Raw genomic sequence first — 26,742 nt, forward strand, 5'->3', positions numbered from 1 at the left:
AAGACCTTGTCATCAAAGAGTGGGATGGGGCTTTTATAGTACAAAATGACCAGCAGTTGTGTGTCCTGGCCAGCTGTGTCAGCCCAGCATCTGCAGTTACCAGGGCTGTCATTGTTGGGTCCTTTCTCAGGTGCTTTGCCAGGTGTGCCACATCTTCACCTCCCTATGGGGAGGTTGAACTCTGGGGTTGATGAGTCAGGCTGGTTTCAGTGTTATTCAACACCAAAAGCAGCAAGAGGCCCCTTCTCCTTCTGCCACAGAATCTGTAAATAGGGCATTGTTCCAGTTGTTTTACCCCCACTCCTGGCACAGCATCCTGCTACAAGAGTCAGGTGAAATTAAGAGCATTGCAATAGTTATTCCTCACTGTGTCTTTACTTTTTTACAGCAGCACTTACCCTTGGGGCAGGAGAACTTCCAGCTGCCTGTTGGTGTGGCTCTATGAGCAAAACACAGCACAATTAGTAAAGTGAAATGAGCCACAATATCTTACTCAAATCTGACAGTAGATCCTTACATTATCTTCATTACCTGGCAGCTATAATATCAGACAATAAATTAGGGTTTGAAGTCTGTTTTGCCCAGTCATTTCTCTTAAAATGGAAATGATGATGAAGAGAACCTAGCAGGAGTGTAACATGACATCACATGCTCCCTGCTTTATCTTCATGCAATACAGACTTTATTGGAGAGGAGCAGATTAGCCACAACAACTGATGTTATTGATAATTAAGATATATCTGGAAATCCAAGTGTTTTAAGACCCCATCTGATGAGCTGTGAAGCCTATCTTTGACTATGAATTTTTTATTTTTTACAGCTGAGTGCTTGTTTCCATTTCTAGGACATAATTCAACATGGGACTAATGAATTATGTAAAACCAGTCTGCTGGTGTGTTCTGGAGAGTGGGACAGAGTGGTTGATGGCAGGTGCACTCGTCTCCTTGTTATCCTTGAGATACTTTGGATGGAGAGTGGCTGCACATCCCAGTTTTGTTTTGCTTTCCAGATCTCAGACAGACAATGAAGGGAACGTGACAGCCGAGGCCAGCACAGGAGGGGTCAGCATGGATTCTGCTCTTTATGTCAAAACTGCCCAGCCTGCCTTCGAGGACCTCTCAGGTAAGTCTTGAAGCATGACCCATTACTAACTGTGGTCTGGTTAAACAAGAATGGGCTAGAGCAAGTTGATTTTATTCCTACTGCTTTCGTTCTTAATAACTCTATTTCTGTCAGCTCTTCAGCAGTGAACCGGCTGTCAATGATTTGAACTCTAGATGCACAAGTGTGCTCCCCAAATTTCTTGAAATCACCAGGAATTCTTCCTGCTTGATGAGATGTGCAGCATTTTATTAGGCTTACACTACTATAAGGATCCTAGGCATTCTCAAGCATTTCATATGCATTGTTTAGTTTTAAAACCTTCTTTTCGGAGCTTACAGAACAGACTGTGTTCATTTCCTTGATGTTTTGGTTTGGAGGAATCTTACTGTCATATCAATCTGATCAATTTGAGAAACAGCCTTTGCAGCAATAGGGCACCAAAATCCAACTGCACTCTATTGTGTCCAGCATACAGAAGCTGAAACTGGTTGTGGCTAGAATATGAGTAGTCTAAATTAGAAAGTAATTGGTATATTTATCTAGAATTCCTGCTCCTGTAAGAAGTATATGCTAGTTAGAAAAATAAATTAAGCTTACCAATATAACAAAGTGATTTTCAGCAACCATATTTGGTTAGAATATACTAGATTCTACTAATGTGATCTAACATGTGTTTTTAAAGTCGCGGTCTGATCTCTTCTGGTCCCCATTTCAGCAATATGTCTGACTTTGCCTACTGTGTGCTATTGCAGGATATCTCATCTGGAGAATCTCAGGTTTTTTCTTCTACTCAGTCTTGGTGTCCCCCAGTTTCATGTGGGGTTTGAAACCAAATGCCCTCCTTGGAAAACTGATATGGCTAAAAGTTTCACAATGAGATTCATTTCATACTGCATTGCATATTCTATCAATACTACCTGTGTGCTGATGGCAAAGGTGAGAGGCAGAGTCACTGGTGAGGAAAAGGGCTGCAGGAATGCCTAAGTGAACATCTGTGTGTAGAATTTACACATAGTACTTAAAGGCAGATAAAAGGCATGAGGGATAAAATCCTGTTCATATTTAAATATGAGGGTTGCAAGTAAGAAACACAATGTCCAGCTGCTTCAACTATTTTAGCATTACCTCTTAATTGTCGTATTGGCTGGGCTGGATGCATTTCAGCCTGCAAACTGAGAAGTGTTTCTAGATCACAAAAGATACTCAGTCTTTAATGACAGATGTTTTGGAAGTACAAACTATTACTCAACTAGAATATGTAAGTTTTGGGATCCAGAGGCAGAAGACAGCTGAAAAACTCAAACAAGGGAGATGCAAACCCTAGCTGTGCACAGCCAGACCAGATAGCAGCATCCATGGATGGGCCTTGGGGAAAACAGAGCAAACTAAACAAAATAGTCCCTCAGGTCAAATGAATTAGAAGAAATAAGGCACAGATATCTTCTATCCCTGCATAGCAGCTATTGATGCTGTTTATTTAAAAGCACATATAAAACAAAAGGGAGCATAGGTGGAAAAAAATGGAAGCAGAATTGTTTAAGGATGCTGCCTGCTCATGAGGAGCTAAGTGATTTCAGAATTAAACTCTAGGGGCCAACTGTCCAATCCCTGTCTCTAAAGTGTACTTTCAATTTAAGTACTGGAATGTCATTTAAGTGAAAATTTGGTATCAATTTAGGCATAAGAGTGGTCTCAGTAGAAATTGCTTTAGTTTGTCTCCTGTGTGTTTTCCTAAGAAGTTACCTACCATTTGCCTTCCCATATGTGAGAGAAGTGATCTGTAAAAGAGCCCTGTGACATTTGTTAAGCTAAAGGCCTATAAATATTTTATGTTTTTTACTACAAAAATTTGTAGATCCATGAGTATAGAAAATGTTTTCTGTCCCAGAGACCCACTGGCTAAAGTAATCAGTCTTGTTAGGTGGATGTTTTCAGTCCAGCCAGACCATCATTGTCTGACCCTCTGCCTTAAGTGAATTGTAACTCAAGGAGGTGATTTCCCAGCGAGTAGAGACTGATTAAAAGAAAAATGCTCACATGGGCACTAAGAACTTTGGTCAGTAGTTTGTAGCACTGCTGCTTTGCAGGCAAGAGTGTGTGAGTGGGTTTTTCTATGCCACCAACGTGGTGTCTTTTAGAAACATGAAATTTAAAGCAGAGAATGTAGAAAGTTCCAACAACAGCTTTTTTTATCTTGTTCTTCACACTTCTGTGTGTGTAATATATAGGTATCCATCTAAACTAGCAATTGTGTGGGTGCCCAGCATGCTGGCAGCTCAAAAATGCATCACATGCACAGAGAAGATTGATACAAAATGTGAAAAGTTTTACATTTACTGTAGTATTTTCTTTAGTCATGAGTTGTAAACCCTTTAGAATGAAATAATTTCCTTTTGTGCCCAACAGAAGCTTTGTGACAGTTTCCTGGAGGTTTACTGTTCCAGCTTTCAGCTTACAAAGAATAGACTGGCACTACTAGAAATTCACTTCTCTTTAGCCTCTTAGAGGATTTAACTCTATAAAGCTCAGCTGAGGTAGCGACCAAAGCATTTCTGAATTGACAGCTGAGAGCATGTAAATAAATTATGCTGAAGCACTAATTAAATTATTAATTTGATAAAATGAAATTATGCTAAAACAGTAGGAAGACTTTATTATTTGTGTACATAAACTCTACTTTTAAGGAGCAGGACATGAATGTGTTTTAGAACAAAGTATTTAAAGAACAGGATTTCTAAATGCCATGAAAACTTAAGTCATCCCCAACATTGTGTCATGCAGCGCATTTTAGGAATAGTAACTGTGTTATGTTGACAAGCAAAACCTTTTGTTCTTTTACCTGAAACATCACTCAGCATGGAGCAGCCACCCAGTCAGCGCAGTTTAGTTTGTGGAAAGCTGTTATTGTAGGACAAAGAAGATCTAGTGAAAACACGGTATTGGAGAAATTGCCTGTGTCAGGTTGTCCTGGTTTAGGGCAAATTTGGGAGAAAACCTCCAAAGAGGGCCCCTCCAGAAAGCAAAGCCACATAGCCCCTGCCCCCAACTGGTTTGGGAAGGATTCCTCAGAGAGAAGTGGAAAGAACCTGTTTAATTAACAGGCACAGCACCCCCAGCACACAAAATGAACAATACCAGGTGACAGCACTGTTTCACCGCTCTGAAAAAGATGACAAATTCAGAAAGTCTCTCTGGGGGTGGTCACTCTGGTATCAGTCCCTCCGGCGCTGGGGCAGCCACAGGGTGCAAACTCTCAGTGTTCCCAGGGCCCAGTCCGGAGGAGGCTCGAGTAGATCCAAAAGAGGAGAGGAGAAACAGTCCAGGAAGAAATCTGGACTGTTTAGCTAAACTAACTAATGAGAAAAAAGCAAAAGGCAAGAGCAAAGCGGGAGCAAAGCAGAAGCAAGAGCAAAGCGAAAAGCCAGGCAAAAAGCAAAAGCTGCACTATGCACTGCCCCTTCTCTGTGTCCCACCAGCCGTGGGGGAGCAGGCTGATAAGAAACCAAAACAAAACATTCATTCTTCAGAGCCAGTCTTGAAGGCACAGAACATAATATCCAGCATAAACAGCACACACAAATGGGGATACAAGCATCATAACATTACCCTAGGACACAGGTTATTGTTAATTGTGTCAATATGTGAGATGGAAAGGGTGGTATTGATGGAGTGTATATTCCAATGAGGTTGAAAGTTAACCAGAATTTAAACTGGGTCAGCAACATCTCAAAGGCAGCCTGTGCAATGAGGGTATGCAGAGCTCAGGATGTGATGATGGCAGGTGCCTGCCAAGGGAAATGGAATCTCAATCCTAACCAGCTTAGGAAGTCAGAGAAAATTGTATTTGAGTCAGGCATGGGCAGCAGCTCAGTTCTGTGCTGTTCCCTGCCTGCTGCTTACTCATGGCTTCCTTTCCCTGCAGGAGAGGATCCAGAGACGCGGCGGCTGCGAACTGTGAAGAACATCGCTGACCTTCGGCAGAACCTGGAGGAAACCATGTCCAGTTTGCGGGGAACCCAGATCACCCACAGGTAAGGGCACCTCTGGGCTCCCAACGAAATGGAAACCACTCTCTACAACTCCCTGAAAGGTGGCTGTGCTCAGATGGAGTCGGTCTCTTTCACCAGGCAGCGCTGACAGAACAGGAGGACACAGCCTCAAGCTGCATCAAGGGAAATATAGGTTGGATATTAGGAAAAAGTTTTTTATGCAAAGAGAGATAAAGTTCTGGAATGGCCTGCCTGGGGAGGTGGTGGAGTCGCCATCCCTGGATGTGTTTAAAAAGAGACTGGATGTGACACTGGGTGCCAGGGCTTAGTTGAGGTGTTAGGGCATGGGTTGGACTCGATGATCTTGGAGGTTTCTTCCAGCCTAGTGATTCTATGAATTCTGTGCCTACTTTACATCTCTTACACCTGGGCTGCATCCTTAGAAAAGTTATTAACACTGACAGTGGGAGATACTGATCTTGTAATTGTTGTCATTAATGCACAGAATTTGAATAGTGTTTGCTGGTTATTGAGATGTATGAAGGGGAATTGATGTGATGAGATGGGGTGTGTATTGACTCAAAGGTCAAGAATAATCACTTCTTGTTAAATGTGTGAGGTGATGTTTGAATATAAGTTACAGTTTAAAATGTTTCTTTTTACTGTTGAGTAACTTCAGTGCATTACACCTCTCTGCCCCTTTGTGTAATATTTTGTTTAAACAAGAGGTGAACTGTGCTTGACCCATATTATCAAGTGCATAACTTAAATTCCTGACCAAACTTTGGACAAACAAGATCTTCTAATGTTGTTAGTCATCCCCTCAATGTAACTGCTTTTTTTTTTTTGTAAAGCAGCATTTGGAAATCTTCGGCAAAATTTAAAATATGCTGTAAATAAACAAAGATTACTATTACATTTAAACATTATGTGAGTTAGATCTTTGCAGTGTTGAACAGGAAGTTTTGGAGAATAAGCTGTTTGGCCCATAGTGAGGTTGGGTTCCTACCTAATGCTTGGTGCCTTATGTACCTCAGCCCTACATGAGTTTAGTGGGGGAACGCTTTGTGTTTTGGCTTTGTATCTGAAACTGAAGCAGAGCTTGCAAAGATGAGCTCCCAAAGCTGGTTTTCTTTGCAAATTTCAATTAATGTGACTGCTCTTCCTGGTTTAATTACTTTTAACCAGAGAATACAGAGGTTTGTGCTTATATGTAGCATTGGGAGTGCTACAATGCTGTTTATTTTTACTAATATCTGCAAAAAGTAAAAGAAAGTGGCACTTAGTTGAGCAGGAAAGGAAAAGATGAGCTCACGTGGGTAAGAGAAGTTGCAGCTATGGTTTAGCCTCAAATAAATTCACTACAATTCAGCTATGAGTATTTAGGGTGTAGTCTTGCAATCTGTACACATTACATGAAAAGTCATGGTGTAGTCCCATTTTTAGGGTTTCATATATAAATATTACCAATATTTTTTAAAATATATGTAACTCATGACTATGTGAGTGATTTCTTGTTTTTTCTGGTTTTGGTTTGAACATCTTCAAAGCAGTTCATAGTTCACTATTGATTTGTTAATGTACAAAATGTATCCTGAAGAAAAAGGGATGGCCTTCTTAGTTTTTTCATTTACTTTTCTTCTTGGAGAAGTAGCTTCCATTTGGTGCTGGACACATCTCCAGAGTTAAAATTATCATGAATGCGGATAATAAAAGGAAATATATCAGAAAAATGGAACTTCAGCAGGTTTTCCCTTGGTCAGCTTATTATCCCACTCTCTTGCCTAGACTGGCAAAACCATAGTGTAATGGAGTTATGTGTGCTTGAAGATGAGAAAGTTACTCTTTGATTCCATGGATAATCTATTAAAAAGTCCTGTTTAAGTGTTTTCACATGTGTGTAGAGCATCTGGTTGCCTGGGTGCAAGAGTCTCTTTAGGAACATTAGGGAAGGACTGGACAGTGAAAAGAAGCGATCTCCCCAAGTGCTGCAGCAGTCAGTTTTTAGTGCTGTTACATACAGTCAGTCACTTGGTGAGTGCTCAGGGCCTTGGAGCACCTGAAATCTCACACAGCATTCCATCTAAGAGCCACATTTGATCTGGTGCATCTGATGCCTTGGGTGGCTACCTGGAACGAAGGCCAGACAAGATTAAGGGAATAAAGTGGGTGTTTATTAGAGGCCTTCAAACAGGCACCCCTTGGGCAGTCAGAAGCCTTCCAGAGGCTACACCTAGGATGATCGATGGCCATGAGTTTTTCAGACAGTTAAAGGTTTGGTCCATTTACATATTGGCGGTTAATTCTCCAATTACAGCTTCAGGTAATGAAGTCCTATACCCCTAGTTTGTTCCCCCTCAATTCACTTTTGTTAATACTTTTTGGGGCCTGGGGCAGTGAGGTGTCTTTGAATTTCAGGTCCAGAGGGATCGTTTTGTCTGACCAAAATGCGAAGACAGTCAACTAACACTTTATATGGAGTTTAGAGTCATACACTAAAGCAGTACAGGATTTGAAACATGTAAGAGCTAAAACCCTAAGGGATTTTATCTCTCCCTTCAAGCACCTTGGAGACCACGTTTGACACCAACGTCACCACCGAGATCAGCGGCCGCAGCATCCTCAGCCTGACGGGGCGACCGACGCCGCTGTCCTGGCGGCTGGGCCAGTCCAGCCCGCGGCTGCAGGCGGGAGACGCTCCGTCCTCGGGCAGCGGCTACGCGCCATCCACGGGCGGCAGCTACGCGCCGCGGGGCAGCGCCGGCCGCTTCGGCAGCGCCGAGCCGGGCGCCGCGCGCTACCTGTACCCGGCGCCGCTGCGGCGGCAGCTGGCCACGCGCGGCAGCGGCGTCTGCCACGTGGACATCGCCGACAAGGCCGGCGACGACATCGACCTCGAGGGCATCGCCATGGACGCCACCGGCTACATGAGCGACGGCGACGTGCTGGGCAAGAACATCAGGGCTGATGACATCACCAGCGGGTGAGTTCATGCCTTGCTTGGGGCGACTCTTTGTCGCTGTCGTGTTTTCTGAAAAATCCCTTCGCCAGGGTTTCTTCTCCTGGGAAGATGGGAAGCCTCAGAGAAAATATTATCTCATAATATATAATATTATCTCACTTGCTTAATATTATATAATATTAAAATTTGCTTAATATTATATAATAATATTATCTATTATATCTCTAGATATATCCATCTCTATTATAGAATAATATTATCTATAAGATTTGCTTAATATTATATAACAATATTGTCTCATTTGCTTCTCCTGTGTTTGCTGCTTTGGAGATCGTTTACCAACAGGTGCACGTTTGATTGGTTTCATGTGAATTGGTTTTACTCAATGACCAATCACCATCAGCTGTGTCAGAGTCTGAGGAGTCAGTCACGAGTTTTTATTATCATTCTCGTCCAGCCTTCTGTCTGTATCTTTTTCTCTTTCTTCAGTATAGTTTTAGTATAGCATTCTTTATTATAAGTACATAGAATAATAAATCAGCCTTCTGAGAACAGGGAGTCAGATTCTCATCTCTCACCTTGTCCTGGGGACCCCAGCATGCTTAACAACTCTTCCATTCTGTTTATAGCCCTGTATTTCCATGATTATTTCGAGAAATAAAAGCCAACACCAAAGGTATTCTACTAATTTTAATAGGCCTTTGGAGAGACAGCCTGTTATCACAGAGGGATTTAAACAAAATTCAAGTTTTTAAGCGCACGCTAAGAAACCATCCCTAGATGTGAAGATATTCAGGCATGTGATGAAACGTTTTCCAGAGTCAAGACTCACAGTGGTTGCAACATTCATTCATGCCCACGAGATGGAGGGAGTGAGGCACGGTTTATACTTAGCTGAACTCTTTTGCTGCCTCAGCTTTGACAGGCTAGTTTGTTGGAAGGGAATGAGCTTGCACCTCTGTGTTAGGTGAAATAGTAGTAGGTGCAAGAAAACGTTTAAAGAACAAGTCAGTCTGAAGAAATATGAAGTGATAGACAATTATTAACAGGGTTTTACAGCAGCATTTTATCTCTGCCTTGAGTGGAAATAGCATTTGTTCTTTGCTCCAACGTCAGTTTTCAATTTGTCTACTTTCAGTTCCTACTATAAAAGTAATTTTTTTCTTAGCTCAAGCACCTTAGCATTGGATTGATGTTTAAAAGGATCTTTGAGATTTAAATGGTTTGATGTTTTGTTTGTTTTTTCATGTTTGGTTTGGTGATAGTTTTTTGTTTGTTTTTTGTTTCTGTGGGTTTGTTTTTTTATTTGTTTGTTGCTTTGGTTTAGGGGTTTTTTGTGGCAGTCCTGTCTGACCATCTTGAATCTTTTGCTTTTTTCTGTAATTTTTTTTATTAGTGACATTTCTAGTGCTGTTGGCTTTTTTGAGAGACCTAATGGCTCTTACTGGAATCCAGCTGCTACTTTGTCATTAACTTAAGCAGTTCACTTACACCATCTGGAAGCCTCCATTAATTCTGCCCGTTATGAATATTTGGATATTTTCACACTTTTTGAGAAGTCGGACACCTTCTTTATATGCTTCGTTAGGGAAGCATATAGCAAAGTAGCTGATGCAAAAATTACTGTGAACTTCTGTTTCAGATAAAACACCAGTAGCTGTTGCTGCATTAATAATGCATCAAATCTCTAAAGCACCTTGTGTTTTCCTCATATACATCAACTTCCACCTGGATTTTGTAATGTTTTTTGTAGGAACAGTTACTGCTTTTCCTCTGGACTAGGAATTCTATTTAAATTTGTCGCTGTAATTTTGGTCTGGAAGTGAGGAAAGTAAATTCTAAGTAGCACTGTGGTTTCCATAAAACACCTTGAGTGGTAGTTGAGAATTACCCCTGGCAGGACTGTGTGAGCTCAGGCTTCTGCTGCTCAGAGAGGAGCCCCAGTCTTTGCAGACCTCTACTTAGTGTATAAAATTCAGATTCCAGGTTGAGGAAAAGGAAAGAATGAAAAGCTGTCAAATTTATAAATGATTTAGCCAGGGAAATCTGTACATTTGCTCATCTCTGTGTATAATTTCCTTTTCTGTGTCTGGTCATCCTACAGGGTAAAAATTGTGAGTCTCCATAGTCTCAAAGTACAGGAGTGGTGTTTAGATTCTGGGCAAGAAAATGGTTTTGCCAGTGGGCAAAGGCCATATACTCTGCCTTACCTCACTCCTGGCCTTGAGTGCTGGGATATCTTTAATTGAATATCTGACTCTTTTTTTCCCCACTAGTTTTTAAAGGAGTGAGATACTTTTCACTTTTTACTCATGTAGTAGCCACATACTGATAAATGAGACCTCAATTTAAGGTTCTTAGGACAAGAAGTGCATACAAGTAAGTTTTTCTTTTCCACATCTTTTGCCTTTAGCTACAGGAGTCTGTTTTGCTAAATAGTTTGAGTTGATTTGTCAGTTCATATAGCACTGTTGGAGTCATTGACTTATTTCCAGTTGGTATTGTCGGTAAATCCATTGTTGGAAAGATGCAGCTCCATTTCCAGGTTGTGGACGGGGTTTGGAGATGGGCAGTTTGGGGTTCCTCTGCTGGCTGCATTCATGGGCATTTGGAGGGAGTTTTGCTGCAAGCAGCCCCACAAGCCTGGGGTTGCAGTCTATGGAGGGTAATCATGTGAGTAGATTCCTTGAGAAGGGAATATTGCAGTATTAAATTGCAATAACAGCATTCTAATATTAATGGAGAAGGATAAAAAAAATAAGGTTGTTACCTTTGGTGACCCCTAATGACACTGGGTTGCTATCTGCAGCATGAGCAGATGGTTTGGTAGCCTTTTCGGTAAGTTGGGTTCCCCAATGTCTGTTTAATTCAAATTGTAAGAAAAAATAGCATGGCATTGTGTTTTTGTGGGAGAGGAATAAGAAAGTGCCTAGAAATCAGAGAGGTTGCTTGTAAAGAAAGCATCCGTGTGACTTGCTGCAGAACAAATCACCAAGATCAGTGCTAGGGCAAACAGGCTCAACATTTCCAGAAGCCGAGCTACACTCTGTGCAGAGCAGCACAAGAGGGTATTTAGAGCATGAATAGCTCTTTATTAGCTGGTATGTGTTTCACTTTGTCATTTTTCAGAATTGCTACAATCCCGGAGTCTGAAAACCTTGGATCTGTGTTTTCATTGGCAAACTGATAGGGAAGGAAGCCAAAATATTTGTTACAGCCAAAATAAATCCAATAGCCAAGAAAAACTAGTTTAGCCCTGTGATCCTGGTGCTTTCTCTGAAATGTACTGGGTCATGGGAAGCTTCATTTGGCCTCCCTTAATGAGTCTGCTCAAGCAGAGCTCTGGCAGACACCAGGATTGCTTCCTTAGGGTTAAGGAAGAGAATCTTTGCCAAAGGGACAGAGAACAGCTCTTAAACTAAGCAAGTCTCCAGGGGGTGGATCAAAGGTAAGAAGTTGCCTTTTTGCAGAGTCTAAAACGTAACCCAGTGATGAAGCAACTGGAGCAGGATTTGTGTGAGCTGGGGAGTGAGCCCCCAAGCCACTCCTTTTGGTGGCTGGCTGATCTGGAGGCTCAGAGCCTCATTGGAAGGTGGCACCTCAAAGCCCAGAATTGCCTCCCCTCTCTACCCCAAAGATTGTTCCAGGTGGGGTTGTTAATTCTCATGGACTTTTTGCATTTGTTCAGAAGGTTTTTGTCCACTTCAGTCCCCCTCTGGCTACTAACATGCATATTCCTGCCTTTTTTTTGCCTCCTTAGCTCCAGTATTCTCTGATGAGATGTAGAGTTAATTTCCTTTGTATCTCTTATTGGAATGCAGCAACAGGGCTGTTGATCCAAAAAAAAATATCTTTTATAATTATTTTCTTTTCATTTGATTAATCCTCTGTCCCTGTTTTCATTACCTGAAGTGTGCAGCTTTCTATGCAGAATTAACAGTGTGGATATACAGATTAGTGCTGGTCACAAGATTTCACAGGAAATTGCTTTGGGTCTGCAAACACACCTTTGTCAAAATCATTTTTTGCAGAAGCATGGCTGTTCCTGCTGTGTTCTAACAATGGTCTGGGCACTGTGCTAAAATTCTCCTTGCAGCCACCTCCTGTGGGTGCAGTGGTTATTGTTGAGGGGATACATTTTACTATTTTATTAATCTTCCCATATTTGATGATTTGGTGGTGATATATTCCCACTCCACATCTCTGTTTCCATAACCTTTTAATGTGTTTGCATGCACAATCCTCATAGGGTTATGACTGCTTCTTGTTTATTCAAACCTTGATGCTCCCTGGGGATTGTTGTACAAGCACTGGAAGCAGTTGGATTGTTTTAGAAGCACTGGAACATGCATGCAGGATGCTAAAAGGGAGAACAGAGCACTTTGGGCTGGGCACTCAGACCTTGCCCCTGCTTCTGCTCAGGTCTCAAACTCACCCAGAAGCATTGTGCCCTTCACAGACCACAGTCATCATTGAAGTAGAGTTCTGAAGTAGGCTTACATTTAGGGGTTACATCTGTTGGGAGGCAAAAAAGAGCTGAAGTTGAGGATTGATTTCACTGAATGTTGAAGTGTAGTTGGTATTTGTACGATTCTCGCAGCTGTTCCGTGGTTTTGTTGTATTTAAAAGTCAGGCAGTGACGCATTTTCTTTAGATGTCAGGGTCACAGGTGGTATAACAGACCTCCCCTGGGGCTGAGGTTTCACAGGAGGAGGAGGACTCTGCAGTTTGCTGCTAATGAGAATTTGTTGTTGGTAACAGCAAGTGAGAAAAAGCCTTTCCTTCTAAGCTGTCTGCAGCAGGAGTGGTTCCTGCTCCAGGTAACTCGTGGCTGGCTGGAAATCAGGGGTGCCTGACCTAATCTTGGTCTGAGTAAGAATTTGGGTGCCCTGTGCATTGGTTCAATGCTCTTTCTCTAGGCTTTTCTGACCTATTTCTTTCCATAGTTATTACCACTGTATTTTTTCTGTACGCTTTGGGTTACAGTGAATTAGTCATTTACTGGACACTGCTCTTTAAATGATATGGTTTTAGTGATAAGTTTTCATCTAAACGCAGTGGATGAGTGAAACTGCATTCCTTTTATGGCTCTAGCACTTCAACATGACTAAGACTAATTAGGAGGTTTATGTTATTTTTCTTCTGTGTTTGAGCAGAGTGTTTATTTGAACTGCCTTTCGTCTTGCTAGAGCTGACTATTTCTACACTGTGATCTTTTCAACATTGCAGACTAATATCTATATATGGTAAATGGATAATTAGCACCAATAATGAAGGGGTCAGGCAAGCAAACTCAAAAGTTTGACTTTCATGAAAAGGAATAAGGAAACATTAACTTCTGACTTTATAGCAAACAAGGTTACAACTGAGTTTGCATTTAAAGTCAGAGATGACTTGGTGCTGTAAAAATGAAAAGAAAAAATTATGGCAGATGTTTAAATAAGGATAGTATTCTTATTCCAAGAACTGTAATTGCAGTTCTTTGCAGGACACATGAGTATGATATTGCACAAGCATATTCAATATTATTAATTCTGTATAGTGTTTTAAGTATTCTTAAATATTGCACTCACTTCAGGAGTAGTTCTTGTGTCAGCTTCATCAATAAGACAATGTTTATCATTTATCTCAAGTGATATTTCAGATCACACACTCTCAGAACCTTTCTTGCAGCGTGATTCAGCATAGGAAGACAACGTAGGCCTATAACCTTATACATCAGCTTTTTTTTTTAGTATAATGGTAAAATACCCATGTTAGATCCACGTAGTGTTAATCAATAAAATGAATGCAATAGTTGTGGTGTTTTGTATTTTTGTGTACTTCTACACACTGACCTACTGTTAACAATTACCAAAATATCATTTAATAGCAGTTATCCCATTGTGGGCTTTTTTCTGTAAGAAACACCTCAGCAGTGCTTGAACTGCTGCATTGGTGCCAACAGGTGGTTGTAATTCGAGTGAAGGGACAGCTTCTAAGGGACAAAACAGGGTCCCAGTCCGGGGCCAGCCAGTAGAGGGGGATGCAGTCATTCACACTGTGGTGATGTGGATCATCTGCAGGGGAAGAGTGGGCAGGAGGGAATAATCCAAAGTCGATGTGGAGTTACTCTTTCTCTGCAGTTGACGCTGCTGAGAACCTCTAGAGAAGCTGCACCCCCTCCTCAATCCTGTTTGGTCACAGGTCATTCCTCTCCTGAACAGAATTGAAGAGGGTGGTGAAAAATGGATCACTTATTCTATAGCTTAGTTCTATGATTTTCATTGAAATGGACTCTGAGGAAGAATTTAGGCATTGAAATCAAAATTGGCACGTGCAAAGCCCCATTGAACAACTGCCTGATTCTGGTGGGCTTGCAGCCTGGTGGTGCTTGGTGGGTGTGAGTTTCCACCCGTGTTTTCCTGGGGGCCAGAGTGGCATTTGCACACCTGACAGGATTTGACCTCTTGTCTTACTCCAGCCCAGTCTGTCTGGGCTGACTAGATTTCAAAAGGAGTTTTAAAAGCCGAGGTGGAGCAGGCCTCCTCCTTGAGATGAAGGTGAATTTGTGGTGGAGGTGCCCTTGGCTGACAGATGGAGCGTGTTGGAAAGAGGATCATGCACTGGAGAGTCTCCTCTGGAACATGAATGGCTGCAGCCATTCCAGTCCAGAGTCCATATTCCAGTCCAATATTCTTTTAGGTATTGACAGCTTCTCTTTGACTGTGTGTATCCAAGACTGCTCATTCCACAGGAAACTGGTTCCTTCAAAAGCTCTGTCAGAAGCTGTTGTTCTGGGTGCAGTGGAGGAGCAGCAGCCACCCAACCCCCTTACAGGCTGCACTGTCCTTGGAATTCCTTGCCTGCAGACTGTGTGAAGCTAAGAATGCACAGAAAAAAAATTAACCTTGGACAGTAGTGCCCAAAAATTGTTATTTGATGGCTGCTGAAGGACTTATGTGGCAGGCAGCTTTAATACATCTCCAGACAGAAGGGTATTGATTTCCCAGAAGCCACTTATTTCTGCAGATTTCTCTTTAGTTTTTTTCTCATGGAAAAAGGCTGAGCATTAAGTAGTTAATGAGATGAACTTGTTTTGCTTCTAGACTGAATAAGCAGCACCATTTATGCTATTAGTGATTTACACGTGAGAGGTTTCTCTAAATAAACTATGAAACTAATATATACTTATTAAGTTTTGCATATTCTCATTTTTCCAGTCTTACCTGTTGGTGGAACAGGTATCTCCTCCTTTCCAGCAGTGATTAGGATTTTTGAGTCTGCAAGTAATTTGTTCAGGTCTTACTCCCTGTTTGGGTTAAGCATCTGCAAAATTCACAGTTCATTCATTAGTTTGTTAATTATAAATAGTTACTGATTATAGGTAAAAGTCGATTAATTTATAAATTACAGGCTACCTTAAATATAAATTCAATTTTATTAAATGAGCAATAGCTTTGCCTTTCTATGTAATATTTGGTCTCATATTAGGGATTTAGGCATTGTATTGGAGTCCCTACCTGCAAGCTCAGGACCTAATCCTGTTCTTGAATGTTCTTGTTGAAATTCACAGGGATCAATAATGGAATTTAAACCAACCACAGGCTTGTAGACAGTGTCTGTGTCTAACCCTTTGGCCAGAGAGATCAAGTGCTTACCAAGTACTGATTCAACCTCAGGCAAGAATAGTGACTGGAAAGACTTTGGGGGATATAAACATGGGAAAAGCCCATATGGTCTAATGCCAGTTACAATGAAAAATGCAGATCAGATTGATACTAAACTGAGACATTTGCAGTTGTCATCATCCAGCTGTTAGGGTAGCATTTCTTTTCAAGTCAGATTTAGGACACATTCGTAGTTGCAATAACAGGATGGTTTTGATCCCGTTCAGCGTGTTTCAGAAACAGCACCGGGGAATTCTCTGCTGTGGATTTTTAGCACTGGCAAAGTCAGAGTTGTTCTTTGATACTCAAAGCTCGTTAAGCCTCTTGATCTCGTTTAACTGACTGTAATGACGAGACAGATGAAGCCTAGTGAAAATGGAGATTTAAAGGAAAGCATTAAGGGAAACAGTGTTACTGCTACTCAATAAGAGAACATTTCCTGGTGTCAAAGCCGATGTTGATATATGAAATAATTCCCTCAAGCTTTTTGTTTCTTTAAGTTTCAAGCTCTGGGGTTGCTGGGCAAGTCCTTTGCCCAGGAGACACCTGGGCAGCTTTTTCCACACCAGCCTGTAATCCAAAGCACCCAGATGAAGGCAGGAGCACCTGAGCTGCCAGAGTCAGGTCCCATTTGAGGCTGTTCTCCTGCTTGTGGAATGAGGATTATGGAGCTGCAACATCCAGAGCAGGTCAGGGTAGGCTTGCCTGGTCTGTTAGGTGTTGCTGATTTACCCGCTGCTCCTTCTCTTCCTAGTCCTTAAATAAGGAATGCTTTTCCCTTGGCTATTTATTTTCAAACTTGGAAAATTCATATTCATGCATTAAGGAGTGAAATAAATATATATGAAGTGGTAGAGTTGTCTGACCATAAAAGTAAGTGTGCTGTTGGCTGGCTGCATCTGTCAGTAAGTAGGGAGTGCAGACAGGAGTCAAGTGATTCAGACCACTGGATTTTGCTGATCCTTGGCATGACCCATTCCTGTTTCCTCAGTGTGCCTTTCAGGAAAGGGGAATAAATCACTTCAGCATCAGAAATACCCTAAAAATATTACACTTGGAAGGGCTTGTTACAGCACTCAAAATTTGAGAGGCACAGAAAGGGTGTATTTGGCTAAAGAAAAGAGAAGCTTAAAGGTCCAGGTTGTCCAGAGTAAATTACTTTATGCCTGTAATGCAGGGCAGGGAGCCACTTTCTAACAGGAAAAAATGTCACCTAGAAAGTGGGTTAGAAGTCCTTACTATATGTTAGAAATGCATAATACTGCTCTTGTTTAACCTGAGTCTTTTCATATTGACAGAAATTTGGTTGGGTTTTTTTCCCTTGCTGATGAAGAGCGAAGCTATAGTGATGAGTATTTGTACATTAATTCCTGGAAAGATCAGACACTCCTTTTAACCAAACTCATCACTGTTTCACTGCCTGTTTATTAAATATTATACTGAGCTTCATTAAAGGCAGTCATTCCTCCCTGGCTGTTGGTACCATTCATAAAGCATCTGTGAGATTAAATTTCTTGTACAAATTACCTATCTCTATAAAAGTCAGTCTGGATACTATGCTTTTCCCTAGATAATATATTTAAACTTCTTCTTTTTTTGGGACAGGTAAAAGAATACCTCAAAGTCCTGTTTGTTTTTCACTGAATGTGCTTCCAGAATTCTTAGCAGTCATGAAGCTAGCAAGGCTTTTAGTGTAAATTTTGTAATGATTTTTAATATGAAAAGTTAGATAAATTGCACTTAGGCCTAGTACAGTTGTTTGAACTGCAATGTGTCATTGTAGCGGAGAGGCCAATATTCTTGGGTTCCACACTGTGTGGATGTGATAGGTCAATAAATTCCAATAACTCTGAGTACTGTTATAGTTATATACAGGATAATATTTCCTTGGTCTTGTTTCCCACTGAGTAAAACACGGGAAGATTGTTTTAGGAAAATGTGCCTTTATTATATTCTTCTTTCCCATAAAGCAAAAATCTGCAGCAATAATAATGTATTCATAAGGCAAGATAGTTTCTTAAATTCAAGAGAGGTGAAGTTTGAAGGGATGGAGAGGAAGGAAATCAGAGCAATGGCTGGAGGTTTGTGGCATCAGGAGCTTTGAATCTTCTCTGTGCTAACCAATGGATAATTACGAGGTTTTTTTTTTCATTTGTTTTAAAGTGTATTTATTTTAAATATGTTTTTCTCCACAGACTTGAGAGGCTAGTGCCTTTCATTCTTCCTTCACCTTGCTGTTGCATGCAAGACTTCAGTCATCATTGGTTTTGGCATCTTTTCCGAATTAAACATTCCTGGGTAGAGGATATTGTGTGAAATAAAAATAAGATATAAAGCTTTCAAACTGTGATTACACAAGCCTGTTTCAAAATACAGAAGTCTATCCTGTGTTGTTCTGGCATGTAAGAAACTTGTCTTATTGGTATGGGGGTAAAAGTCATTGTTTATGGCTGTGCTTTTTCACATGGGCTTGTTTAGATAAATGTCTTGATCTCGTTGTCAGAGGTGCTGAAGCCATCCTGCTTCCATTGGCTCATGTGAGATTTATCAGTGCTTGAAACCAGTTTCAATTTGAGCTACTGCAGTGTTACTCTAATCTTTTAGCTTGCTGGGCTTCTGTGTAGAAGATGAAATTACGCTGATTCTGGTGAAAAGGCATTGATTTCAGCATGGCTAACTCTTAAGAGTACTACATTAGTTTCCACATGCTCTGAGTGATAGGTATGAAAATCAATCTATTTCAGCTGTAACAGATCTTTTTTATCAGAGGACCAATATGCCAGGAATCTGACAGCAAAGCCAGAAGCTGCATTTTGCAGCACACGTGCAAAGAGTATTCATACAGAAACTCGTTTCGTGTGCAGACAAGTAGCTGCAGTAAACCAATTAGTGCGTGTACATTAGATGTTTTTGCAAAAACTCTTTGCATGTTTGTATAACACTATGGTCTGAAGCCATTTTTCTCTTCTTCCCCTTTTTTTAGTAGCTTAAGGAAAAAACGTATTCTTCCATGATAAAATATTTATAAACTTGTAAAACACAAGTTAGAATGCCAAACCTAAGGCAAATTCTACCTGCTATGGTGCAACTGCTCCTCGTGCTTTTTACAGTCTTTGTTTATGAGTTGGGAGAATCCCCACAGATTTGCTGGATGGGGAATAGTCCTGTGTCTGACTTGATGGGCTTGGCAACCTCTTTGTTAGACTCTGCAGAGACTCCTGGGTTGCTGCTGGGATGGCTCTGTACAGATTTATACACTGAACTGCATTGCTAATCAGCAGATTGGACAAGGCTTCCCAGCTGCTCACCATCCCATTTTTATAAATGTAGGAATCAAATTTGGGTTGGGTAAAGTACACAGTGAGATCTTGCCAGCAGAGACACTGCTGCCTGCAGCTTGGAGCATCTCTTCTTTCCTGCAGTGGGTGAAGGTTGTCTCACTATCAGAGAGAAAGCTGTGTGCTTTCTTAAGCCAGAGGAAGGTGTCCTGAGTATCTGGATGTTATTCTGTGGCCTGCTGTCGATTTGCTAAGAGTGGCTGAGGAATTGAGGAGATACAGTCCTGTCAGCTCCTGTCTCTGTGGTGCTTGTCCAGCAGTCTGCTGGAAACGGCGACCGTAGTGCCGGGGTTGTTGGGGCTGTTTCACTCTCAGGTGTGTGAAAATCCTCGTGGTATGTTCACTCAGCTGCCAGTTCTGCTCACCTACACCTACAGGAGCTGATGAACTGATGCTGGTAACACAGGGCTCGCTCCACGCCATTCCCACCATCTCTGTTCAATTGAACATTAATTTTTCATTTGCCTAAACCAGAAGGTAAGAAATGTGCTATCTTAGCAATTTCTGAGGTGCCATATGTACACCTCAGAATTAATGCCTAAGAAGGCTGCAAAAAACTTTTCATCCATGATGATTTCTGTAAGTTGTGGAATATTTAAGGTTTATTGTTCATTGACAAAATCTAGGGATCAAGTCAATGTGATTTTTGTGCATAACTTGTAAAAGTTTTGAAATTTTGATTGTGTTTTAGCCCATGCAGAAAAATTCAGGGGGGTACTAACCATGTATATTTTGGGCAAGAAGGGATCATTAATGATAGCACTCAAAAATATTTAATTACTTCCATATAGGTATCCTTAATGAAAGTTAGGTTTTCTTTAAGTATCCTTTATCACATTTATGTTGAAACTCAAGTCTTGGTGATGAGAGAACGTGCAAGGTGTAACAGAGAATACAAGTGGAGCATACCTCCGATGTAATCAACAACGACGTTTTGCCTGCTTCCAATTCCATGTAATATCCTTAATTAAAAATGGAGGAATCCCAACCTGGGTGCTGTTCTGCTATGTGAACTGTCACTGTGATACTGAGCACGGCCTTTTGTTGGCAGGTACCTGACGGACGGCGGGCTGGGGCTGTACACGCGGCGGCTGAACCGGCTGCCCGACGGCATGGCCACGGTGCGCGAGACGCTGCAGCGCGGCACCGCCCTGAGGCTCGGCGACGCCGACAGGTAGGGCCAGCACACCCTGGCAGTCCAGGCACTCAGCACCTGGCTCTGGAGTGCTGGGAACAATGAAAGCTTGACAAGAATGTTTGGCAGATATGTGTGCTTGGTAGAAAGCTCTCTGAATGTAGAACCCCAGAACGGAATAGAGGTGGAAGCACATTTTGATATAGAAGAACAATAGATGTCTAAATTGATAATTGCTGCACTGATGCAGTTCATTTAGGGGGAGGCTGTTATAAATTAGAAGCTTGACTAGGCCAATATTCAAGCAACAATCAACTTATTAATTAATTATGGCAAAGTATGAGCAAAACAGCGCTGGGTACAGCGGAGGCAGTTTTCCCTCCAACTGCACACCGATATTTGGGCTTACAGGTATTTATAGGGGCACTCAGAAGCTCTCTCAGCAGTTTCTATTTCTACTTGTTTACATCACAATTCTATACACTACTGTGATTTAGTTTTTCTCAGGATGTGTCCCAAAAAGGAGGATCCCCAGATGGTGGTGGCAGCCTCCGAGATGTTGATCCAGTTTCCACAAGAACAATGAGGAATCCCCTCTGGTGAAGTCCAGCTCCCCAGATGTGGGTCCCCCTTGTTATCACAAGGGCTATCAGTGATGTTCAGCTCCCCAGATGTGGGTCCCCCTTGTTATCACAAGGACTATCAGTGATGTCCAGCTTCCCTTGGTGGAGTTGTAAATCCTTGAGTGGATGTCCATCTTCCTTTCTCAAGCTGTTTTTCTCAGTTTTGTTAAGGAGTGAGATAAGCACATTTCCTTTCTATACATTCCAAAGCTATAGTTTCAAGGATGCAAACAATATTCCCAAATTATACCTTAAAAGGTTATTATTGCAGTACTCTTTAAGGCCTGACTACAAGCAAAGAGCAACATCCTGAATGCTGTAATTCAAGTGCTCCTAAATCAATGCAGGTTAATTGCAAACACAGGCTGGGTTCAGAGGCCTCTTCCATGCTTTACTTTCCTCAGTTATTATTAGAATTTGCAGCTGTCCCATGGTCGGTGTGCACACACATCGCAATCACAAATACACACATTGCATTTCTGTGCCAGACACCAAACACAGCTTTGTATTTCACAAGGCCAGGGAGTACCCAGGGCCCCCCTAAGCTGTGTGTTCACTGGTAGCAGCAGGCAGGCAAGGTGACTCCCTGCAGCTTCTGGGGGTTTATTGGGGGTCCCAGCCCCGGGAGCAGCATGGTTTCTGAGGGAGAAGAGGGGAAGGGGAAGGAGGGGGAGAGAGGAAAAGCCTAGGGAGAGAAGGGGCCAAGAAAGAGTCTGTGGTCTCCCCCTACAGCTTGAGAGGGAGATTCAAAGTGGGCGCAGAATAAGATTTGGGCCAATGGCACTACAGATACCTGATACTTGAGGGGAGGATCACAGGCTTGGAACAAACCGTGCATTTTCGGGGGGTGAGACAGAGCATCCCATTTAACTGACATGTAACACCACACTGGACAACTAAGAAAGCAAAGGCTAAGTAGAGTTGGAAGGAGGTTTTATGACTAGAGCAAGGGATATGTTGGCCACAAACAAAAAAGGTGTTTTTACCAAGCAGAAATAGGTCTTAGGAAAAGCAGAAAGATACCATAGGCAAACAGACATGCCAATGTGGCAAGCAGAAAAAAGGTTTAAGAACTTTCCACTGCAAGAAAACAAAATAACTACTTTAAGCTTAAACTGTAACATACTGACTCATGTGATTGCATAGTATTGACCATAATATGGTAATGAAGGTGGTTGTGATAGGCTATAGGTAATAGCAAAGGTGTTATATATGATGCTGATTGGTTGTTATGTATTAAGATGCTCAGCAAAGAAAAATGTATAATGCACTGTAACCTTCAGGCTTGCCTATAGCTGGAGCTGACAGCTGTAGGTGTCACCCACAGCCCTGGACTGCTGTATACAATAAACAGCATTTTGAAGAGCTGCCTGGAGTCCTGCATCTCTCGTCTCAGGCTCTTATACCAGAGTATTTCAGGTTTTGTGTTCATGGAGGTGTCGGGAGAAATGCTGGTTTTGTGTCTCCTGAGTGCTTTGCTGAAATCTCCCCAGTGTTTTTTGGATGGGAGGCAGCACAAGAAAGTGTTGAACTCCTGTTTTAGTAGTGTTTGAAATAGAAAGGACCAAGTTCCCTTCTCATGTCCATTGATTCTCCTCCAGTTCCAGTGATTCAATGTGAACAGTCAAGGCCAAATGTCACGAATTAGAACTGGAAATCCATAAATCATGGGAGTGCAGTCACAAAGGAACCCAGTGAAATATTCTATTAATGTTGATATAAATGGGTTAAGTACTGTTGCTTTTAACGAGGACAGCACATGGGTGCTTCTTTCCCTTCCAAAGCCTAATCACTGTTACTGCTGATGCAGTAAATGACCCACATCCTTTTACTTCCATGAGGGGCCTCTAAGTATAAAAATTTAATTTGAGGTGCACGTTCAAACCAATTTTTGAATTAAAGTTTTTTTTTCTTTTTGCTATCCTGAAGTCATTCCCAGGACATGACTGAGCTTGATATTACTGATACTTTATTCATTGTGATGCATATATTACTAAGGAAATACAAGTGATGGAGAATCTAGCCTTGTTTTCTAAGCAAACTAAATCTAAATCTGCCAAGATTTAGAACTAAGTCTGCTTTGGCGTCCTTGTGGTATTAGCAAAGAGCAGGATGTCAAAAGTAAACAAAAAGAACTAAAACCTCTCAGAGAATCCCAGCTCAGTTTGAATTACAGGTCAACATATGCTTGTTGTAAAATATGCCTGGATTTTTCAAGGAGCTCATATCTGTTTCTGAAATTTGCAGCTTGAAACCCAACCAGCACTCACTGCTGGTCCTATGGGTGAGGGTGTTGCAGCTGGAGATGAATCAAGTGTCATCCTCTTCTGCTGCTGTGGCTTCTGAACCGATGTTGCCACAGTAGCAAAAGCCTCTGTTCAAAATCCAGCATTTGTCTAAGATAAAGTATATTGTTGTTTAAGTACTATCTTTTCTGGAGAGCCAGTGATACATTCCTGTCATTGGTTCCTTGCCCCATCCGATATTTTCTGTGCTTGCAATGCTTCTTGTTTGCTGAACTTTCTGAAGACACCACGCATCAGGCACCAATTAGGAACATTTGACAAGAGGGATTATTTGTGTGTTTAAATGTATTACACCTAGAATGGGGCTGTGACCCACTGAAGTGCAATCCCTAGGTTGTCATTTGTTTCAGCTTCGAAAATCATCCTTTCAGTTCACTTGCAGGGGGACAGACTTAACACACAATAAAGACTGCATGGCAGAAGAATGACCCTGGTCCCAGGGCTGGTGATACTATCATGTGTTGCTTTGATTTAGTCTTTTCTATTCAGAATATAATGCCTTATGCAGGAGATGAGCACTGATTTAAAAATAGTTCCTCTTTGCTTGCTGGGTGACCATGATGTGCAGCTTAAACAAAAAATTAATCTCCGTTTGAGGTGTTTGCTGGGGTGAAAATGGGCATAAGGAAAAGGAGTTGAATAAAACTGTGCAGTGTCTAATTGTTTTCTTCATTCTGTGAGGCAGTGGGCAGGGGTGCTGAGTTGCTTTATTGGTGCATGCAGAAAACATATTAAGATTCTATTTAACTTGTTCAAAGCAGATGTTAATTGAATGCGTGGGAGAGCAAGTGTGAAAGACTGAACCTGTGAGCATGAGGTTAATCATTAAAAAGTTATCAGAGGAATTTTTGCAATAGGCTAGCTACTTTAGTTTCTTATGCTATTAGTTGTAGAAGTTTAGTTGTGAGGCTTTTACTCATTGGCTCTGGTAAGGTAAAGCACAGACCTTACATTTTCCCCTGCAGCAGGGAAATCCAAACAAGGGCATTGAATTTACTGCTTGATTGCAAGGTTAATGGAATCGTTGCACAACACAGCTGAGCTTACTTTCTGACTTCAAGATAATTTCAGTTTGCCTCCAACAAAGGCTTTTTAAATCAAAAAAGGGATTAAAATACCTTTTTATTTAGTTTGTGATTAATTTAGGTTTTTTTAGTTTGTGATTTATTTAGGTTTTAAATTCAGTTTGGGATTCTTTTTTTTCAAGGTTGGAAATAAATATCCTATTGTTTTGTCTGTTCTGTATATATGGACATGGTGTCCTGGTTATTTAAGTTGCCATCTGGTTATTTAAGTTGATTTCACGTTGTCAGACCCAGCTGCTCCATCTGAGACTGAATCTGGCCCTTGCCTTCATATATATAACTTGAATTTGTAATCTGTGTAGGTAAATTAGATCTGAATTAATCTTTCTGTAGTTGCTTATCTGTGTAAGCTGTTATTTAGAGGAGGTAGTTCAGACCTGATTTATCACAAACTTGTGGCTGGGACAGGAGACTCTGAATGTGAGCTTGTCAAGGGTAACTTTAATGCTATTAGGGAAGTGTCTCTATGACCTTTTAAAAATCATCAGTGATGAAGTGCTTAAAAACCTACTGCTGAGCATGATTAACTTTGTCTCTTTCCCTTTTACACTTCTATTTGAGGTTGCATGCATTACCTGGCTTTGCATAAAGGCATAGAAAGCTCTTCCCAGCTCCTGATTGTAATGACTTGTCAAGAGTGGATTGTGTTGTCTTGGTGCTTCCAGCAGCTACAGCATTGATGGACTGTAGGTAAAACAGTAAAAACAGTGCTGAGCTTGCTCTTCAAGAGTGTGTCTGTATCCTGATCACATCTGATGAATACAGCTTGATTAAAAACAAGTCCACATTGAGATCAACTCTTAGGCAGATTTGTGACTGAAGCTGCTTCCTGGCAGTCAGCATTTTAGAGGTATTTCCTGCTTTTGGAAAGATCTTTGAATGATCCCAGGGGAGACTGTGGACCCTGGACAGGAGATGGACAGGAAAGAAGAATTGGAAGCGAAGCAGAAACCAAACAGAAAGCCAGAGGACATTCCATGCAGAGCACACATACTTTGCTATTAATAAGAATGTCATTGAGCACAGTACAAATGGTGAAAATGATGGCTTTCAAAAATAGCTAAAGAGTAGTATTTTGCTGCTATTTTGCATTTTATAAAAACAGATTAAAGTTATTTATATGTCTTGGCTCAGGTAGTAGACGGTATTTCACATTTGTGGAGTAAACCCCTTTGTCTGGCGGATGTTTAAATTCACTAATTGCAATTTAATTTCTTGAATCCTGCTATGAGATGAGATTACTGAAAGATGGGCTAGTTCTCAGTGGTGGAGGGAGATTGTTGGATTGCCTTCATAACCAAGGGGATTTGGATCACACTTCAGAAGGGCTGAAAAGCAAGCTGAAGCAAGTCATCAAGTCGGGGGAGATATTGGCCTGTTTTGAAAAGTGGGGAGAGAAGATGTCACTGCTTTTGGGAGGAGGCAGATTCCACTGAAAGCAGAATTACAGGCATGGTGCTGATGGATTTTGCTTAAGAAGTTGCATCAAATTTCCTTTTTTTTTTTTTTTGTGGTTCTGATTTATTGTAGACAATGGAAATTTTATAATATAAGGAGAAGAAAAAGGAAATTTTTGTTAAGATATCCTTTATGTAGTTTTGTGGTAGGATAAGACAGCTCAAAGTCCTGACTGTAGTTTCAGTTTTTCTTCATAATTGAGACACTGAAGTTTAATGAAGGTGCAGCAGAACTACTCCATCACTCCCCATCCCATCATTGCTGGAGTTTACTGCTCTAGAAGTGGTACCACAATAAATAAGAAAAGGGGCAAACCAGAGAAAATGGTTCTGGAATAGATAACTATAGATATATAGACTGGATAGTCTTCATCTTAAATTGTTAGAACATGACTAGGTTATATCTTAAGCTTCAGGTGGACCCAATTGCTATATTAATATGTAGAAATAGGTATTGTTGCCTTGTAAAGGCAGTGGAATTCCCATCCCCTGCTGCAGCTCCCTGCCCTGCAGTGCTCTCTCAGGAGTGCTGAAGTGTGTGTGGAGTTTCCCTGTAAAGGAATTGCAGGGAGATTCTCTGGTGTTCTGTGGGAATGGGTTTGCAGAGGGAGGATGTCCCTTCTGTCAGGAGAAGGAGTAACTACATCCACTGAAGTCACCTACAGACCTCAGGAGGTCTCAGCTGAGGAAGTTGCTGCCACACTATTTCCACTCTGCCTGGAAGATTGCAGGCCATCAGTTCACAGTTCCTTCACTTCCAGAGCATCCTGGCAGTTGCACTTGCATTAAGTTGCCACAATTAAGATAACTTACAAGCTCCACTTTTCCCATTTCTTTTCCTTACTGGGACAGTGAAGCACCCCTGTATAAGGATCCTGTATACTAAATAAGCGTAATTTTCTAAAAATAACTTAAACTCTCTACGTTGTTTTAGGATAATATAGATAAAAAGTGGTTTTGAGCGTTCCTTGCTCGCTCTGTCTCTGCTGTTAGTCACTGCAGTTAGTGCATATATGCCCATCTAGAGTGCTTAACAGCAAAGTCACAGGACTGGTGAAATGAGTCATGCCCTGCAAATCACCTGCCCTGTTTGA

The 26,742-nt window shown here is 41.4% G+C and overlaps 1 protein-coding gene across 2 annotated transcripts in view; it reads left to right on the plus strand.

The window, feature by feature from the left end:
* The window catches only part of NAV2 (neuron navigator 2), a 204,755-nt gene that overhangs the window by 102,452 nt on the left and 75,561 nt on the right, over positions 1 to 26,742 (plus strand). For both annotated transcript variants that reach the window (XM_084208443.1, XM_084208444.1), the window contains 4 exons: positions 1,010 to 1,122; positions 5,027 to 5,135; positions 7,657 to 8,076; positions 20,094 to 20,216. In XM_084208443.1, the coding sequence (XP_084064569.1) occupies positions 1,010 to 1,122; positions 5,027 to 5,135; positions 7,657 to 8,076; positions 20,094 to 20,216 (765 nt within the window). The remainder of the gene's footprint in view (positions 1 to 1,009; positions 1,123 to 5,026; positions 5,136 to 7,656; positions 8,077 to 20,093; positions 20,217 to 26,742) is intronic.

This window comes from Fringilla coelebs (assembly GCF_963513975.1).
Source record: "Fringilla coelebs genome assembly, chromosome: 6".
Taxonomy (NCBI): domain Eukaryota; kingdom Metazoa; phylum Chordata; class Aves; order Passeriformes; family Fringillidae; genus Fringilla; species Fringilla coelebs.